The sequence below is a fragment of the Pelodiscus sinensis genome, chromosome 6 (assembly GCF_049634645.1).
Source record: "Pelodiscus sinensis isolate JC-2024 chromosome 6, ASM4963464v1, whole genome shotgun sequence".
NCBI classification, from domain to species: domain Eukaryota; kingdom Metazoa; phylum Chordata; order Testudines; family Trionychidae; genus Pelodiscus; species Pelodiscus sinensis.
The window spans coordinates 118,042,793-118,062,565 of NC_134716.1; the positions used below are offsets into that span (position 1 = coordinate 118,042,793).

At 42.2% G+C, this 19,773-nt stretch overlaps 1 protein-coding gene across 1 annotated transcript in view; it reads left to right on the top strand.

Annotated features, from left to right (window-relative positions):
* The window catches only part of LOXHD1 (lipoxygenase homology PLAT domains 1), a 288,412-nt gene continuing 268,639 nt past the window's right edge, over positions 1-19,773 (top strand). The window contains exons 1-6 of the mRNA XM_025178253.2: positions 1-233; positions 2,268-2,426; positions 5,223-5,350; positions 6,744-6,887; positions 13,424-13,597; positions 14,744-14,939. Coding sequence (XP_025034038.2) covers positions 89-233; positions 2,268-2,426; positions 5,223-5,350; positions 6,744-6,887; positions 13,424-13,597; positions 14,744-14,939 — 946 coding nt within the window. The 5' untranslated portion in view covers positions 1-88. The remainder of the gene's footprint in view (positions 234-2,267; positions 2,427-5,222; positions 5,351-6,743; positions 6,888-13,423; positions 13,598-14,743; positions 14,940-19,773) is intronic.

Sequence of the window (19,773 nt, forward strand, 5' to 3'; positions counted from 1 at the left end):
TACTGACTCCTGAGGAATTTAACAGGACCCAGTCCCTGTCAAGATTTGCTGGCCCTGTTGCTCATGATCAACTAGACGCTGACTGAAAATGCCAACCCAAACGCAGTATTATAACTCCTCTCCTTCAGTGACCGGGATTTTGCATCCCCAAACAGCACAGTGTGTATTTGAGAGCACGAGGCCCAGAGACCCCTATCCCAGTGACACTGCACCACGGATACGACCGTCCACAGGTAAGAGTGTGCAATAGAGTCTCTCCAGTAATTGCTACATGCTGTCATTGCAATTTTTTGGTTTATGCTGTGGCTGAGGAACACAAGTTGCAACTGATAGAGTCTTAAAGTTGAGTTTGTCTGTCAGTGCACACTGGAAACTTTTGCAAGTGAACCCATACAACAAGAAAAGCAGATCCCTTATAGTGTAAGCATCCTTCTTGTGATGAGTTCGGTCACAGAGATGCCCTGCGGACTGTCACGTGATGTGCAGAAATCCCACTGAGCCCATCTTCCTTTCCTCCTGAGCCCCTCTTAATTCTGTCTTGCTGACCCTGGTCCTCTGACATCCTCCAGCAGTGACTCAGAGATGGGGTCACAGCCCTCTGCAGTATAACACAGACACTGAGATCAGCTCAGCTCTGGGAAAGCTCAGCTAAGAGGACTTGCATCAGCACCCAAATTCACAGCCTCAGTGGGACCTGAACCCCAGATAAATCCATCTTATGCTGTATAAAGTTCTCCCCCTTTCTCAGGGTAAAGAGAGAGATGCACAGACTCCTTGCCTTCCCCAAGTAACAATTACTTACACTGGGTTTATGTAGGAAAAAATAAAGCAGAACTACCGCAACTCTTCTTAAAGTCCACTGAATTGTGCATTCATTTACAAAGAGAGCATGTTCAACTTGTGTATTTGCAGGTGTAGCTAACCAGTGAGATGCATACCTGGCCATTTAAGTATGCACAAAATATTTGATCTGTGTGAAAACAACAAGTAGTTCTGTTGCACCTTAGAGACTAACAAAAATATATACGATCATGAGCTTTCATGGGTAAAACCCACTTCATTAGAAGAGCTGGACGGGAAAGAACAGAAACCAAGATATATATAACAGCAGAGGTACCTGTCAATTTTAGGACCCATGTTAATGAGGCAAATATACAAGTTGAGCAAGGTGAGCTTAAATTAGCCTCATTAACATGGGTCCTACAACTGACAGGTACTTCTTCTGCTGAGTAAGTCTGGCCTTGGCAAAATAACACACCAGATATTTCTGTAAATACAGTTCAGAAGGCTAGTACAGATACACCCCAATCTAGTACAAGATAAGATGGTGTGACAGAGCAATAAATAGGTCTGATATATCAGGAACAAAGAGATGTCGTGAAATACATAAGGCGGTACGTAAGCTGTGTATCCCAGTTGTTTGTTTTAGTCTATAAAGTTGGAGCATCTCACCTCAATTCTTTGTGCACCCTAGGGGATAGCAGATACTCTTGCTACTGACTTAGTCACACCTTGTCACTGGGCACTCAAATGTTAGTGTACCTGTGACATGGAGCCAGGGCACTCAGAGTGTGTCTTGAAGGCAATGGACATGGCCGAGTGCCTTTGTCACCAAACTGGGCCTATAATTGTTCTTTATGAGTTACATGGTGGTCTGCTGAATTAGCATTATCTGCCAGTCCAAGGACAGAAGCACTAGCAGTCCGAACAGTATTACCAAGGTGATGACATTCCAGCCTTCAGCACTGAATCTAAAAACTGGAGCCTCTACTGCCTGCGCTAAAAAGTCTAGAGATCTGTGAGCGTAAAGGCTGTTATACACCCATCACTACAGGGGAAAAGAGAGCCAGGCTGTGTAAGGCTGGGTTATACATGGCCCAGTTTGTATTGGCTAAGACTGCAGCCACCACATTAGGGACTACACAGGGGAACTCCCAGAGCAAAACAGGTGGCTCTTGACAGCTTTATCAGAACAGCTGGGCTCTGTAGCTGGGGGACTCTATCAGATTCATGTCTTCTGTGGATTAGACACAGAGGGAAACATGGTAACTCACACTGATATGTGTGTGTGTGTTACACACACAGTACCTTCTAGTCCAAGCTCACCAAACCACACCCTCTCTGCACACGTCTCTCTGAAGGGCTCACTTCTGTCACCAAAGCCTACAATGCTTTTTAGATTACAAACTCTTTGAGGTGAGGAATGTCATCTGTTACTTTGAGAAGTTGTTGCCACACAGTACTGATGACTATTTGATTCTGATTAGGATTCCAGTTCAGAGATGTTTCACCTCTGCGGAACAAACCTATTTGGAACGACCCACGCAACAAATCAGAAACTTCAACCAAGTCCCTCCAGAAATACAGAGTAACTTTGAATCACAGGCCTGTTGAATCTGTGCTGAGCAGAAAAGCACCTTTTGCAGGTAAGCAGATATTTCTGTGTCTGCTGACGCAGTAAAAATAGTAATGATCTTGTGATACCCTGGCTAGAACAACCTGAATGAGGTGTTAAGAGTTAAATATACTAAATATCTTTGGAAAAGATGCAGTTTTGACTGTGGGTTTCAATGTTCTTATTATTAAATAAACTAAATCCTGCTTGCACCACTGTCTGTGACATATATCCAAATAAGACAAAGGTGCCCAGAAGGATTTAGTAATAGAGAGGTAGCCGTGTTAGTCTGATTTTGGTAAAACAAAAGGAAAACATATGTAGCACTTTAAAGTTTATTTTGTGATGCCCTTTCGTGGGGCAGACCCACTTCTTCGAAACATTTTGTACCAAGTAGCCACACTCCTGAAGCAGTACAGTGGGTCGTGGGGTCTCAGACATTTTAATACTATGCACATTTTCAGTCAGTTGCAATTGCTTTGCCTTCAGTGTGCCCCAGACTCCCCTGTGGCATTTTTCTTGGCACGTTAGTGGAGTTGCTATGGAAAATGGTGTACTGATAACTGAGCAAGTTCTTAGAAGACTACAGATTTGTAACGGGAGGTGGACCATGAGCTGCACTTAGTTCATTCTACTCAAGTTTTTGTACTGTGCCCATCACTTTAATAGCAAAGAAGCCGTATGCAAATACTCGATCCCTGCCTCTAAGGTGGGAATTTCTATAGTAGACCAACAACTATTATTCCCCCAGACTGTAAAGCCAGCTTACCTGTTAACTAGGGTGAAAGTAAAATTTTCTTCCTGGCATGGGGTGGCACACCAGCTAATGGGGGCCCCACACAAATCCACCATGTGAATCCGTACATGACTCTGTCCCAGCCATGGGCCCCCACTCTCTACCCTTCCCATCCCATCTCAATCCTGGTGGGAGAAGGAGCTGCCAGCAGTATCACTGCTTTCCCACTCTGCCCTAGCCAGCAGGAAAAGGAGCAGAAGCCCCAACCCCTCCCTGCCTCTCCTCCAGCTCCATAGAGCATCAGCCCTGTTAGCGGACAAGGCTGGGATTCTGCTCCTTTGCCTGCTGAGAGGGGCAGGCAATGAGGAAAGGAAAAGAACCCCGGCAGCTCTTCTGCCGTATCGCTGCATTCCCCCCAACTCCAGCTCTGTTCTTCTGCGGAGCTGCTGCTGTATTGATGGAGATGGAGGAGAGGCAGCTCTGTGGAGGGCCTGGGGGGTGCTATGTTGTCTTTCTGATACTCATAGCCTTCTTAGCCACTTTCTTGCCCATACAGCGTACTGGGCCATACCAGCTTACTTTCACCTCTGCTGTTAATCCTTCTGCATTATTTAGAGTAGACATTCCTTTAGCAATGAATTCTCAGGCATGATGTTAGCTGCTTCTGAGCTCTTGTTGCGAAGAGCCGGCTGAGACATATTATATACCCCCCTGACTTTGCTATAACTTTTGATTTCTATGGTTTTTGCCTTTTCTTTTTTAAAATATTTATCAATCCTCTTGAAAGCCTGTATAGTTTATGTGGTTAGGGCTCAGTCTTGGGAGGTGCTAAATACATTCACTTCTCATTGGGAGACCAGGCCCTTTGCAGCTTGTGTACAGTTCATCCTATGTGATATATGTTATTTTAATCCTGTGCAGTGCAAATTTTAATTGAGATGGCTGATGAGCTTTGGATTTGTAAATTAATTAGTTCTATGAATAGGAAGCTTCATCTTTATCATAAGGAGATTTAATATCTTTGGGGAAAGTGAACCCAATCATTCTCACATTAAATGTCTGGAAAATTTTGTGTATGCAGTATTGGTCCCATGATATTTGAGAGATAAGATGCATGAGGTAATATCTTTTATAGAACCAAGTTGTTCTGATAAGAGAGACAAGCTTTTGAGCGACATGGAGCTGTTCTTCAGCTGAGGAAGAGCTCTGTATGGGCGTGTCTACACAGCAAAGTTATTTTGGAATAATAGCTCTTATTCCGAAATAACTATGCGAGCATCTACACAGCAATTCTGTTAAATAAAACGGCTTATTCTGACTTTTGTAAACCTCATTCTATGAAGAATAGAATAGCTATTTCTAAATAAGGCGTGTGTAGATGCTCCACTTCTGCTATTTTGAAATAGCCCCTTACTAGGGCCATTCTAAGTTATTCCTCCAGGGGCTCTAAATTGAGATAGCACGTCTACATTAACGAAGCCCGCCTTGGACTAATTTTGAGGCTTCCCTGCAGTGTAGACGTACTATTTCAAAATAAGATATTTCGGAATAACTATTCCAGACTAGCTTATTCTGAAATAACTGTGCAGTGTAGACTGACTGGAAAGCTTGTAATAGCTTTTAACAGAAATTGGTCTAGTAAAAGTTATTATTTCATTCACCTTGTCTCTGGAAAACTCTTTAAAATTTGTTTCTCCTGTCACCAAATGCTGTGGCTACAGAATCCAACTTCTGCAAAAAAGAGAATATTATAACTAGAAAGACAAAATAGGATGTGAATGTTCCTTATCGCTATAATTACTCTTCAGTATTTCTTAATTTCCATTAACTAGCCATTTTATAGATGCAGTAATAATACCAACAGATGAAAAAATAGTAGCAGAAGAGAGATTAAAGGAACTATGTGCAATTTGTTCTTTGTAATTCTTTAAAAAAGTCCCATTTACTATCTTCATGTAATCCAGATACAAATATGTCATCAAATGTAATACTGCTGCGGTAGTATCCTAAACTAGTAACCTATGTAATGACATGAAGAAATGTTCTTCTATACTTTTTGTAAAATGCCTTTTATTTATTCTGATTCTGTAGCACGAACCTTAAGTGCTGGATTGAGTGGTCATAAGTATAGAAAAGGTTGTGTTGATGTGCTGCCACAGTATAGTCCAATGAATGATCCTCACTTGTTTGACTACTATGCTAGAAAGTTTGGATTGCAGGTGAGTATCAATTGTACATACTATTTTATTTCAGTTTATTTTTCTGTTCCATGCTAGTAGGAATAATATTATGCATTTAGTTAACCTTTCATCCTGAAGAATTCTAAAGCTCTTATCAGCTGTGTGCATATAATATATACAAATATAACAGTCTCTCCATACATTGCTGAAATGCAGCTTCTTTTAGGTAAAATGTTTAATGAAGGCAATAACATTGCATAACACTGGAAGATGGATAGTAAAATAATATAGTGTCCAAACTTTAGGAGGACTTTAAGCAAGCAGAATGTGATTATTAAATTGGAAGATCATCAAGACACGGCTTATCTAGACTACCAGGAACAGTCGAAAGAGGATATGCAAATTCCGCAGGAATTTGCATATCTTCTTCCTATAACGCTTTTGAAAGTAAAAGTAGTTTAGATGTGGCTTTTCTGCGGCTTTTCGACAAAAGAGGGGGGGTTTCCGAAAAAGCCACATCTAAACTACTTTCGCTTTTGCAAGTTCTGCTTTCAAAAGTGCGATTCGAAGAAGATATGCAAAGTCCTGCAGAATTTGCATATCTTCTTTTGACCGTTCCATGTAGTCTAGGGGTACATCTAGACTACAAGCCTCTTTCGAAAGAGAGCGTCTAGACTGCAACCACTTCTTTCGAAAAAGCGAGCCGCTTTTTCGAAAGAGAGCACCCAGGCAGTCTGGATGCTCTCTTTTGAAAAAGCCTGTTTGCATTCAAGAACTCCTTTTTTTGAAAGAGCATTTTCAAAAAAAAGGCGTTCTTCCTCGTAAAATGAGTTTACTGTGGTTGAAAAAACTGCCGCATTCTTTTGATTTAATTTAGAAAGAACACGGTGGCAGTCTAGATGCAGGGGAAGTTTTTTCAAAAAAAGGCCACTTTTTTTTTTCATAAAAACCCTATAGTCTAGACGCACCCTAGATGAACCCTACATTTAGGCTATTGCAAAAATGTTCTGTGAGATCTTTGATAGTCACAAGTAGTCAGAATGTCGTACATCCCATCTGCATGTCAGTACCATTCTCTTACAGTTGATTTTGTAAAATAATAATAATGGGGCTTTGTCATTATATTTAGCATTAGATTTTGTACTGTATCACATAATTTATTAGACAGTTAGGAGAGAGTAGGAATTAATTTATGCCAAAGATTCCAAATGTTAAAAAAACCAACTTGCTTTATTTGTGTATACAAAACAAGCTCCATTCCTCCTCAACTGAAAACCAGCAACAACAACCCACAACCCAATAATAAAAAAGCCCTGGTTTCCCTCCTTCCCCTCCCAAAAAACCTCCAAACACCAAAACCCAGAAGGATTCTCAGAAATAATTTCTTTTCCCTCTTTTCCCTCTTTTTTTTTTTTTTTTTTAATTTCTGAAGTCTGATCATGGGAAGAAACACCACCAAAGTGCATCCCGGTCCAAGAGCACTAGCAACAGATCCAGTTCTGCAGTGCACAACAAGGTGATTTATAAAGTCACTGTGAAGACTGGAGATAAGAGAGGTTCGGGAACTGATGCCAGGGTAAGAATATTTTAAATGTCAAGGTTTCCAAACTGATAGGCTCATTTCTTTTTATATTTAGCAATACTGGAAAAAATAATCCCCAAATCCAATTTTGATTTATATTGTCTATAAAACTTTAGCTATTTAAAAATCAATTACTGGTCAGTTTCAAAATACAAAGAGGTATTTTCTGTGATGCTTCTTCATACTAATGTGGCTGTAATTCATACCTGTTTCTAAGATGGGTCTTTCAGAAACCATTAAAACAAGGTTTCTGATCTCCACTAATATAAACCAGTATTAGTTTTGTTGTTTCTTTTTAAGCCCAGTATACTAGACATAAACTCTGCATAAGAAGACCAAGCAAGATTCCCTCTGGAACTCATCAATTCATTACCTTTGAGCAGCTTTTGAGCTCTCTGCTGAGCTTAACAGCTTCCTCATTGGCAGTGCAGAGTGGGCCCCAATAATTGAATACTCTAGCACCATGGTCACCAACAAGTAGATCGCGATCTACCAGTAGATCTCAGGGGCTCTAAGAGTAGCTCTTGAGCCCTCTCTGAACTGCGCACCTGCGCAGTACATTTACATTAGATTTCCTCATGTAATGTAGGCGGGGCTTCAAGGAAGGGGTGGGACAGTAGATCTTCACCTGTTCTGAGACTTAAAAAGTGATCTTGGGTGTAAAAAGGTTGGAGACCACTGCGAGTCTAGCACTTCTGTGTTGCCTTTCCGTTCTGTGATCTCAATTTTACAACATTAATGAACTGCACCTTATAACATACTTTTGGAGGGGTGGGAGAGATGAGGAGGGAAGGGAGGAATGGAGGAATAGAAGATTTAAGGGCTTGATTCCCTCCCCGCCCCCCCCCAAGAAGGACCACGCAACCACAGATCCACCAGAGATCAATGGGAGTTGATCGGTCCCTATCTCTTTTGAAAATCAGGTCACTTATTTCAATGTCTAAATATTGGGAGCCTAACTTTAAGCACCAGTTTTTGAAAATCTTTCTCTGAGAGACTTCCCTGGAGTGACAGAGGAAGCCTTTGATGGATTGGGAATGTAACTTGGGCCTGTGTCTTAAAAAGAAAACTGCCTCTCCCCATCTCCTATAACAATAATCTAATTAAGAGTGGGATATATTAGGCTAAATATTGCTTACTGTGTACAAGTACACCACATTTTAAATCCTTTGAAGGGATGAGCATAAAAGAGAGCTATGTGGTTCCCCTCTCTGGCTCACACAGTTGTGAGTGCAGCTCCTATCAGTAGTCCTTACATGAGAAAGGCCAGACTGGGTCAGACCAAAAGTCCATCTAGCCCAGTATCCCGTCTTCCAACAGTGGTCAATGCCAGATGCTCCAGAGGATATGAACAGAACAGGGAATCGTCAAATGATCCACCCTGTTGCCCATTCCCATCTTCTGGTAAACAGAGTCTAGAAATACCATTCCTACCCATTCTGGCTAATAGCCATCGATGTACCTAACCTACATTAATGTATCTAGTTCCTTTTTGAACCCTGTTCAAGTCCTGATCTTCACAATATCCTCTGGCAAGGAGTTCCATAGGTTGATTGTGCGCAGCATGAAGAAAAACTTCTTTTTGTTTGTTTTATACCTGCTACCTATTAATTTCATTTGATGACCCCCAGTTCTTATGTTATAGGAACAAGTAAATAACTTTTCCTTATTCAATTTCTCTATACCTGTCATGAACCACCTTGGCTAAAAGAATGTCAGCTTTTCACTAATGCCACCAAAGAACCCTGTCATAGTTTTAAAAGGTTCAAAAGAAAAAGTGCCTGATTTTCAAAAATACATGCAATATCAAATTGGATCTCAGTAACTGGGTGTATTAAAGGTAAAATTCCCCAAAATGCCCAAATCTGATGTCCAAAAGAGCGTTGGATACTTAGGCTTGGTCTACACTAGGAATTTAGGTCAGCATAGTTGCATTACTCGAGTGTATGAAAAATTCAGACCTCTGAGCCATATAGTTAAGTCACCTGAAATCCCTGTGTAAACAACACCAGGGTCAGGACTACACTGAGGGGAGAGGTCGGCTTAAAGTACACAATTCCAGCTGTGTAAATAATGTAGCTGGAGTCAACGTACCTTAAGCTGAGCTCGGCACTGTCTCCTCAGTAGGAGGTCGATGGGAGAAACACTCTAATTGGCTTCCCTTACTCCTCGTGACGAGGAGTACTTGTGCCCTTAGTGTTTGGTTTAGTGGATCTTTATTAGACCCACTAAATTGAACCCTGGAAGATCAATTGCCAGAGCCTCGATCCTCCAGTAAATGGAGACATGGCCTAAGTCAATGGAAGAATTCTTCCATCAGCCTAGCTATTGCTTGTCAGGTGGGTTGTAATGGACAGGAGGAGTGCTGACCAGCACCCGGTGATTAAGGGGTTAAACTCAGGTAACTAGCAAAAGTGTTGGCCAAGGGTTGGAAGAACCAATTGAGATAGAGGGTTGAAATTTGAATTGGATAGAGATTCCTTGCCTGCTTTCTTTGTGTGGGAGAAAAAAACAAGGAGTTGAGAGACACAGAATGATTTAAACCCAGGCAGGACTACCATGACTTCAAGGAATTTGGGGGAATGGCAGTGGATTGAATAAAGAGAAGATGGGAAGTAAGTAAAAGGGAAAAGTTAATCTAGTCGCGTTCAGGGTATGTTTTCTTTATTTTGTAGTTTGGTTTGAACTGCTCTGTGTGAATCTATGCCTCCCCTCCCCATTTACCACCTAGCATTGTGCCCAGAGACTTTTCTCTGTGTTTTAATTTGTTTTCCTTAGTTGCTCTGTAACATCTCGCAACCAGGTATGCTTTATCAAGTTTATCTTTTTGTTTTGTAATAAAAATCACTTTTTTTAAGGTGATGATTTGATTCTTATGTCCTGGAAAGTGTCCTGGAAAGTCTCTCTGTCTGTGTGTATCTGCATGCCTCAGACTGAGAGGTCAGCTACTGGAGTCTGCAGCTTGTATTCCTGCTGCGGATCGGACCGGGTTAGGGCACAGCTGTGGGCGTCCGCTTAAGGTGGATTGCTCAAAATAGGGTCTCCTTACACCCCTGACTGGAGGCCCTTCCCAAATAGGCCACAAACCAGCCACACAGAGAGCTTCAGCTGCTAGCCTGGCCAGCCAGAAGCCCCATGAGCAAAACCCCTCCAACACCCCAGCTCTCCCTGTGCCCCAATCAGTCCCAGGTCTACACACAGGTGAGGGGTTATAGAACCCAATCTTAACAGGTTCTTGCAAGAAACCAGCCACAGTTCCCAGGTTAATTTACACTCTGGATCTTACCCTCAAGATCACGCTGAGCCAATCCTTTAGAATCTAAAATCTAAAGGTTTATTACTAACAGGAAGAAAAGCATGAGAGTAAGGCTGTTATAGGATAATACATTACATGCATCGAATCACCCAGTGCTCGATGCAGGCTCTTAGCAGAGATGTTATAACTGCTAGCTTAAAAGATTCTGGTGTACTTCAGGATGGGTCCACAGTTCTTTCCAGCTTATGGTTCCCTGCAATGCTGCCTGTTGGATCAAGAGCTGAGCTGAAAACCAGAATGGAGGGTGCCACATGGCACTTATATCCCTCTCCTGGCATCTTCTTGGCTTCAGCTGGTCACCTGGTCAGTGGCCTATCCCTGTGTTCCATGCTGGTAGCCCTTAGGTATCAGTCACATTTCTGAGATGTGTATTGTCACCTAGAGATTCATTGGCTCCTTGCTAATTAGCCTAGCCATTGGCTGAGCATTCCTTGCAGAGTACATGTTTATAACTCTACATACAGATATTATACAAGTACATGAAGAGCATACACAGAATCAGTAGAACACAAGCTTTCATCTGACTCCTCGCATGGCCCCCTATGCATGCACTTTTGGGGCAAACACCCCCCCCCCTCCGCCCCGGGTGCAGCAGTTATCTGGCTGCTCCCCTTAAAATCCAGTAATGTGACAATTCCTCTTTTTTCTTTTTTCAAGCTCTTTTAACAGGGCTGCCCCCCACTCTGGCACTCTGAATGCAGGGGTGGGGGGAGGCCTGCAAAGAGCTCAGAAAAAACCCCAACCCTTTGCCGCTACAGATAGTGGTACAACAATTTCCGCCCAGAATCATAATACACAGATTTTGGGGAATCGCTGCCACCATCAAGTGATTTTTATCCCTAAAACACCAGGGGTAAACACTTGAACCCACCCCTGACGTATCCCAAGCTCTTTTGTTCTAAAAGAACTTGAAAGCGGTAGATTATCTATGCCAACAGGAGATGTTCTGTCAGTAAAGGTATTGTCTACACTGAAGTGCTATACCAGTGTTGTTCTAGCTCTACATCTGTGCTGCTGTTACAGTTACAAATGTAGACAAATCCTTTGTATTCTAAATCCTATTGAAAATAAATGGGACTTGGAATCTTCTGAAATTTTTACCCAATTATTCTATTTGCATGCTTATTGGTAGTAATTACATATGCATATTAAGCACTCATTTTTAACATGTGATTGTGTGCTCACGTTTTTGAAAGTCAGGTCTTTAATCTGTTGCATACCTATCACTGCTCATAATATATTTTTACTCATAAATTAGTGTCTATTTAACTCTTAATAACTCCTTTAATCTTAATTTATGTGTCATAGGGATCTTTAGCATTTTTCTCACTACTATCTTTCCTGTTATTTTTCTTCTCTCTCTCTGCTTCTGAATGCTATTTTTAGACTTCAGAACTAAAGTCTTTGATATTCTTGGCACTCATGCATTTAAATGATATAATTGACTGGATGATTGTGATTAGACAAGGGTAACATAGTCAATACATTTCCTGAAATATTTTTTCTTGAAGCAGAAAAAGACGTGTGTGAGGACTGAAAGCAGAAATTAACTTAGGCTATAATCCTGCTGGTCATGTGAGGATCCACATTGGCTGTGTTAACACTACATTCGTACAGAGTTAAGCTATTTACATGATCAGCAGCTTAATAGAATGTCTCTTGTTTTCTAGTTGAATTAACATCTGATTTAGAGGCTAAGAGGCAATGGGTGATTTTTTTAACAGTATTTTTAAAAAAAATATATTAATAGTACACAAAAATTAAAAAAAACCCTCATGCTTTGCAGTTACATAACACTTTCCACTTGAGCATTTCAAAGAGCTTTACAGAGCTAAAGTAGGTAAACCGCAACACCTCTGTGAGGGTATGTCTACACTAGCTCGTTAGTTTGAGCTAGGTAGGGTAATTAGGGCAAGTGGAGTTGCAAATGAAGCCTGGGATTTAAATATCCCAGGCTTCATTTGCATGTTCCTGGGTGCCACCATTTTTAAATCCCCCTTAGTCCAAATTCCGTGCCCGCGGCCACACGTGGCATGGAGTAGGTAGTTCAAATTAAAGATCCTAATTTGAACTACCGTTACTCCTCATTCCACGAGGATGTAGACTGCACTAGTTTGATGGGAGAATTCTCCCATCCACACAGCTTCTGCCTCTTGGGGAAGCCATATACCTGTACTGATGGGGAAAGCTCTCATGTTAGCATAGATAAGGTCTTCACTGAAGTGCTCCGGTGGCATAGCTGCATTCCACTACAAAATTTTATATCTAGACCTGCCTTACATCTCCTGCTTTAAATTGTATGATTATTATTTTTTTTCATTATTACTAAAAAGCTACCTTTATAATTCAACTTAATAGCAACATTTTTACCATAAATTTAGCTTTCAGTGTATTAACAATATGGGAGATAATTTTAGACTAAGTGTTTACTAGACAGTATTTAACATACTGGTATGAAGTTTATAACAGCCATGTTCTTGGTAGGATATATTTTGGTACCAGTCACTTTTGGTCATTCTATAGTAGGAGTAGTTGTGACTATGTATAATCTGAAGCTTCCAGTCTGCCTCTTCCCTTTCACCTGAGTTTCAGTTGTTCATAACTTTCTCAAACCAATTCATTCTAGGCCAGAATTTTCCATGGTTGGCGTTGGATCAAATATAGTTTTTTTTTCTTTTAAAAGTTAAGAAACACGTTCTTAAATAAATCTATTAAAATATATATTCTGTTCCCAGAAGCCATGACAATGATTGCCTATTTTCATATTTACAAAAATAAGATGTAGTTGACACATAACATAAGAGTAAACACAAAGGGACTGACCAATTCACATAGGTCAGACATGTATTGCTGGGAAGTAGGTGATATGAAACAGGTTTAAATATTGTGACTTTATAACGTGTACATATTATTTATAGTCTCTTCCATGTGAAATCAGTGGCTAAACTATTCCTCACTCAGGTGTTAGAGTGCACTTACTAGAGACACTTAGGTCTAGATTGTAATCTCATATACACTAAGCAAATCCAGGAAAAAGCCCTCACAGTGAAATCTATAGTTACACTGCTGTGAAACCAGTATAAGTGAGATGCAAATCAGTGTTTAAATCAGTGAATTATTTACCTGCTTACCATATCTTGCTGGAAAATAACATGTTATATATTTTAATGTGACAATGTTATTAATATAGGGTTATTTATTATACGTTTCTTAGGTATTTCTTAAGATGATGGGCTCTAAAGGGAAACTCAGCAAAACACGTTTATATAAGAAAACTGGATCTACTATATCTCAACAAACAACTGTATTTAAATTCTCCAAAGGGTCAATTAACACCTTTAAAATTCATGGTCCAGAAATTGGAGAAATCAAAAACATCACCCTGGAGGTAACAATTTTTTGTGATTTTGCTTAGAGGAGGAAATATATATGATTTTATAACTCTGAATGTGTCACTTATATACAACATTTTAAATTGAAGATCACATAATTAAATACAAAGCTAAATGAAATTACAGCTTGATAGACCAGAGATGAGTTGGAGGAAAAATAAATTGTGGCTCACAGCTTCTATGCATGGTATGCAAAGGTATGAAAAGATGATAAAAGCTGAGTGTTATCATGATAATATCAACATGTAAGGCTACAGATTTAAGAAGTCCTGCATGGGAACAGCAAATCAATCTTACAAATTAGGAGACAAGGTATAGCAGTGACAGAAACCTTGTGATCGAGATAAGTTGCAAAACTGTGACTCTGATCTCCGTAGCACTAGCCACCGTCACTTGACTTGATGGAGTTACTAGCAGCAGTAGAAGGTTGTTATCTTCTATGGGGACAAGCAACTAAAGGGGGAACCAACACACATTTTGAGTGTTTTTCATAAGTATTTGCTACACAAGGGAGGAATGTAAAGAATCAAGGATCCTGGATTAATTCCAAGTGAGTTTTAGTGGCTATAGATCCTTCTGTGCCTGTCTTAGTTGTCCTAGCCCTCCTCCTGCTTCTGTCCCTCAGCTTATCATTTATGACAAGGACACGAGAAGAAGAAATGGGGAGGAGCAATTGCAGGAAAAATCTTGCACCGCTCCTGAAGTTCTGGGTTGGAGCTCTGTGGGAGTGACACATGTGAAGCCCAGTCAACCCATAGGAGCTCTATAGAGATGGAGAATACCTTGTGCAGATGGAATGTTCGGAGACTTTACCTGCCAGCCTTTAACAAAAATTCAGCAACATTCATATGTGAATTGTGACTTTCAGGGGCTTACAACTCCGAGAAATTTGGATATTTTTCCCAACAATGGTAAAAGATACATTCCTGACCCTGCCAAATTTCAAGCCCTAACAAGTCCCCATCCATTGGTTAGAAAATATCTAAATGAAATGTTAAGTCTTGTGGTGTGTTCCATAGGTGTTAAGATTAGCGTATGTGTATGCATGGGTAGTATAGGGACATTCTGGCATGCAGATGTACGCATAGACCTTGCATCCCTGTAATCTCATTTTTTTAAGGCTTTGACTGTTTCTGTCTAAGCATGATGGTCTAGAGAAGCAGCATGCCTGGTACGTGGAGGAGATAACTGTGACCAGTGCAAGCCGTGAGAAGATATGGCGCTTCCTATGTCGACAGTGGTTATCATTGTATCACACTGACTGCCAGATCAGCCGCACCTTTATGCCCACAGGCAAAGGCAAACTCACTGTTCCGGATGGAAAACCTGATCATACAGGTAAGCCACATACTGCCCTTTCTGCAAGCTGCAGGGAGGAATTCTTTCATGGTTCTTTCTGCCAGTGCCCAGGTACACCCCAATGTGCAATGTTCAGTTTCTTGGTAGTAATATTTCATGTAAGCACGTAGCAGGGATACATTCATTTTATCAACACTCCACCAGTTATCTATATCTAACTGCGCGCATGGGAAAGGTAATGTGAAATATAATGCAGCTGCCTTGCACATTAGCCTGAAATCTGTTGCTGTGTGCAGCTTATGTACAGGACATATTATATTCGTTGTGAAAGTTTATTGCCTGCTTGATTTAGTGCCATGTTTGTATCTGGCAATCTAAGCACTATTGACTGCACTATTATTTAATTCCAATCTGTGAGTGAGAGGCAACTCATGCATGTACTTCTTCTTGTGAACTGACACACTGATTTTCCTGAGTTGTGTGTATCCACGTGGGTTGCTATAGAATCTGTGAACCCAGGCAAAGGATACGGAGTTAACTAGGCTTAAATACATAATTGTTATTCTGACTGAAAATGTCGGCTTCTGGACCCCATCAGTGTGTTTCTTCGTAAAAACACAGAACAGCAGTAGCAAATTTACTACCTGGAAAACAGATAACAAGCTTATTCTCTTCCCTAATGTGGTTTGTTTTGTTAAAACTGCTCAGTAAACTTTATGGGGTTTTGTTCTATTTAATTTGCACACACACTCCCAGTGCCTGGGCATAGTAACCATAACAATCTCCCAGGTGATCTATACAAACTCAGAACCACCACAAGGAAGCAAGTGAAACTATCGTTAAGAAAGTGAATGTGTACAATGATGCTGTAGCTGTGTTGGTCATGGGCTATTAGAGAGGCAAGGTGGGTGAGGTTTTATCTTTTATTGGACCAGCTTCTGTTGGTGAGAGAGACAAGCTGTCGAGCTTACAGAGCTTTTTTTTCAGGGCTTGAGAGCTCTATGTAGGCTTGAAAGTTTGTCTCTCACCAACAGAAGCTGGCCTGATAAAAGAGATTACCTCACCCACCTGGTCTCAAGAAAATGAATGAGCATTCTATTATTGGCTCTGCCAGAGCTTCCTGTATGGTCTTGGGCAAGTCACTTAGGTCACAGTCATGAAACGTTTGTCGCTTATCAAATTGCTGGACAGGGGAGCCAATGGACTTGCCAGACCCCTTGGCAAGGTGGGTGTGGGGGAGCTCAGTGCTCCCAGAAAGGGCGGAGCCTTTGGCAGAAGGGGCGTGGTGGGGGCAGTCAGCCTTCAGAACTGCCCAGAGTGTGCGGTGCAGCCCTCAGGTGGCAATTTAAATGCTGCAGCCTGCAGGACATTTGCCCCTTTGCTCCCTGCTGTCAGTGGGCCTGGGACTAGACTTTCAGAGGTATTGAGCCTCCCCATCTTCCGTTTTTCCCAGGACGCCTGTAAATCAAGGGGAGTTGCATAGGCAGACCACCTTTGAAAACCAAGCCACTTATTTAGTGCCAGCTATTGAATCACTAACACAGCTTTCTGCAGTGCCTAGCAGATCTCAGATGTTTATAGACTGAGTTGGATATTCCCACACATGCACCCCACCCAGCCCTGCTTAGCTTGGGAAGTCTGATGAGATTGCTATCGAAAGCGGTACGATTGCAGTTTATTTTGATGCGGCTCTAAGTGCTTGAATAACATCTGTGCTAAAGGTCAGACGCCAGCTGTGACTCTCAGCATTTTGCCTAGTTTTTTATTCACAGTGAAGTGAGTAAAGGGGGGTGGGAGGAAGTCAGTTTAACTGTACTTTGCCTGGGTGCGTCACATCTTATTTTTCTGGCAATATTGACATGTGGTGGGGCGGATTCACACCAGGTCTGTCTGCGGTGGAAAGGCTGCCAGAAGCAGTATTGAGGCAGGTGCAAATGTTGGGAAAAGGCTCAGGCCAGTCTCCAAGCTTCCTATATATGTGCAGCTGGCCTCATAGACTACTTGATTGGTTAATAGATTGTCTCTTAAGCCCAGAAGCAGCTGCAATTCAGCATTTACCCATGTCTGTGACTGTGCCTATTTGTTCCCACCCTTGCTCCAGGCAATCGGGTTCTGATTCTAAGAGCTGATTTCTGACCTCTGACTTTGGCTATGGCATCTGACTCTGGACTCTGATTCCTGGTTACCAATGCCTGCTCTGACTACTAGCTGTGACTACTTACCTGCCAGTCATTGGCTGCAGTCCGGGGCTTCAAGTAGTAGCAACTGGCTGCATGGCTTAATCCCAGGAAGGGTTTAAAGTTTTGTGTGATGGCTTTCAGCACCCAAAGGCTGTGTCTAGACTTGCAAGTTTTTCCACAAAAGCAGCTGCTTTTGCGGAAAAACTTGCCAGCTATCTACACTGGCCACTTGAATTTCAGCAAGAACACTGACTTTCTACTGTCTGAAATCAGTGCTTCTTGCGGAAATACTATGCTGCTCCCGTTCGGGCAAAAGTCCCTTTTGAGCAAAAGGGCCAGTGTAGACAGCTCAGATTTGTTTTACGCAAAAAAGCCCCGATCGCGAAAATGGCAATCGGGGCTTTTTTGCACAAAAGCACGTCTAGTTTGACCAGGGATGCTTTTCCGCAAAAAGTGCTTTTGCGGAAAAGCGTCCGTGCCAATCTAGACGCTCTTTTCTGCAAATGCTTTTCCGTTAAAAGCATTTGCGGAAAATCATGCCAGTTTAGATGTAGCCAAACTGTAAACATTGTTCCAGTGCCCATGAAGACATCTAGGGCATGATCTGATTTGACACATGAACTCAGCAATCTCTGGGGGCAGGCTGTCATGGGGACCTCTGCAGAACCCCAAACTGCCCAGGAAGGGGAAGGCAGTGTTAAAAGTGGTGCCTACATGCCTCAGAAGTGAATCCCCTGTAGATGGCACTGACCAGGCAAGCCTGGAAGGTGTAATTTGCACCTCCTTCGGCCAGCAGATGTGATCTTGCCTGCTTTCTTTTTACATTTTAACAAAGGAAAATCAGAAAGGGCGGAGTCAGGGTTCCCATTGTGAACAAGGCTTGTTATTATGAACCTTAATTGGCTGTCAGGTCAGCTTCAGTGCACTGACTATAAATAGGCATTTCCTGGCTTTATTTATTAATTGGGGGTAAGTATTTAAAGGTTATTGTCCAGGGCTGCAAGCGCTCTTGGAGCAGGTGTTGGCAGCACTGTAGAAATGTACAGCATCTCTTGGGCTACCACATTTTCCAAAGTGGGAGGCAGCAGAGTGCTTTTATAAGGCTGGGACTTTCAAAAGAATCTCAGGTAATTAGGCACTTGAATCCCATTGACGTTCAGTGGGAGGTGGGAACTCTCACAGGTCCAGCTGAGTGCCCCTGCTTGGCTGCTCCCCAGAATGCTGTGAGGGGACCTAGCTGCTGAACCCCTGCACTGACCCTGTCTGAGGATCCCTGTATACACACCTGAGGTACAGATTGTCTCCGGAGAGCTGCAGCCATGTGCCCCTCTCCTAGCCTAGTGGTCCCCAAACTTTCCCCCTTCCAGTAACACAGGCATGTCCAAAGTCCGGCCCGCGGGCCAATTGCGGCCCGTGTTCCGGTTTAATACGGCCCCACAGGTAATTTGGCAATATCTATCTTTTATGGCCCCCAACGAATCCATATGTATTGAGATGAATACATTGTAAAATCTCAGTTAATGTCAGTTGGTCTAAATCAGTTATAAATATATTTGGACACAACATGTATACTTGGTGTTATGTTCCTGTTCATATTTTTTGAACTTAAAAGTTGACAGACAACCTTTATTACCAATAATATGTAATGTACTTTACAATGTTCCTGACATATATTTCAGCTTCCTGGATTTTTTTTCATCTGGCCTTCAGATATGAAAAGCAGAGTGATTTAACACCTGTTTAGATTTGCCATCCATGTGATGAAATGAAAAGTATGCCGTTTGCAATAAACTTTGCATAAAATAGTTAATTTGCATTTAATTTTAATGGTTCAAAGAATGTCAGGCAAAATGGTCGGCCCTCACGCATGTTCACTTCATCAAATCTGGCCCTCTTTGAAAAATGTTTGGACACCCCTGCAGTAACAGAATGTTTGTGCCCTCCTCTCCCCCTGGTCTGGGAGTGGAATCACAGCCCAGCTGTGACCCAGAGAGCTGGCTGCCAGGAGCCGGCAGCTGAGAGGAGCTGGGGCAACAGCTGCAGCCAGAGGCTGGAGCAGAGTTGTGGACCAAGTGGGGCTTGGTGGTGTCCCCTCGCCACTCTATTGTGGGAGATGGCCCAAGCCCCACCATGCCCCCAGACATTCCTCTGTGTTCCCCCAGAGTTTGGGGACCGTTGGCCTATCTCCTGGTGCTGAACCCTCAAATTCCCTCCCTGCACCTTCTCCCAGAACTCCAGCTATGTGAGTATTATGGGCCCATGGTTTGCTGCCTCAAGAGGTATGTGGCCAGTGTAACTGGTAACTCGCAGGCTTTACAAATGACTTTAATATCACTTAGACACAAGAAATACACAGGTACAAAAATAATAAGTACTGCACATGTTCCCCTGCCTCAGCTTCTCCACCACACCATCTTCTTTGGACTGGGCTCAGAGTTGTCTGGGGCCATGCAGAGACCTTCTGCTGCAGTGTCTATCTGGTGTCCTGACACAGAAAGATGCTCTTTCCCCAGCTTGGTTTCTGACTCTGGCTGCTCTGTCCTTTCCTCTCTCTTGCCCAACACTCCCTGTGCCTGTCCTAGAGAGTCCCTCTGGTTTCTCTGTCCCACCACTAACACCTGGTCCCTTTGTTCTGCTGCTAAGCCTGGAAACCCAGCCCCTCACTGACAAGCTGTAGGAAGTGAATTCACCTA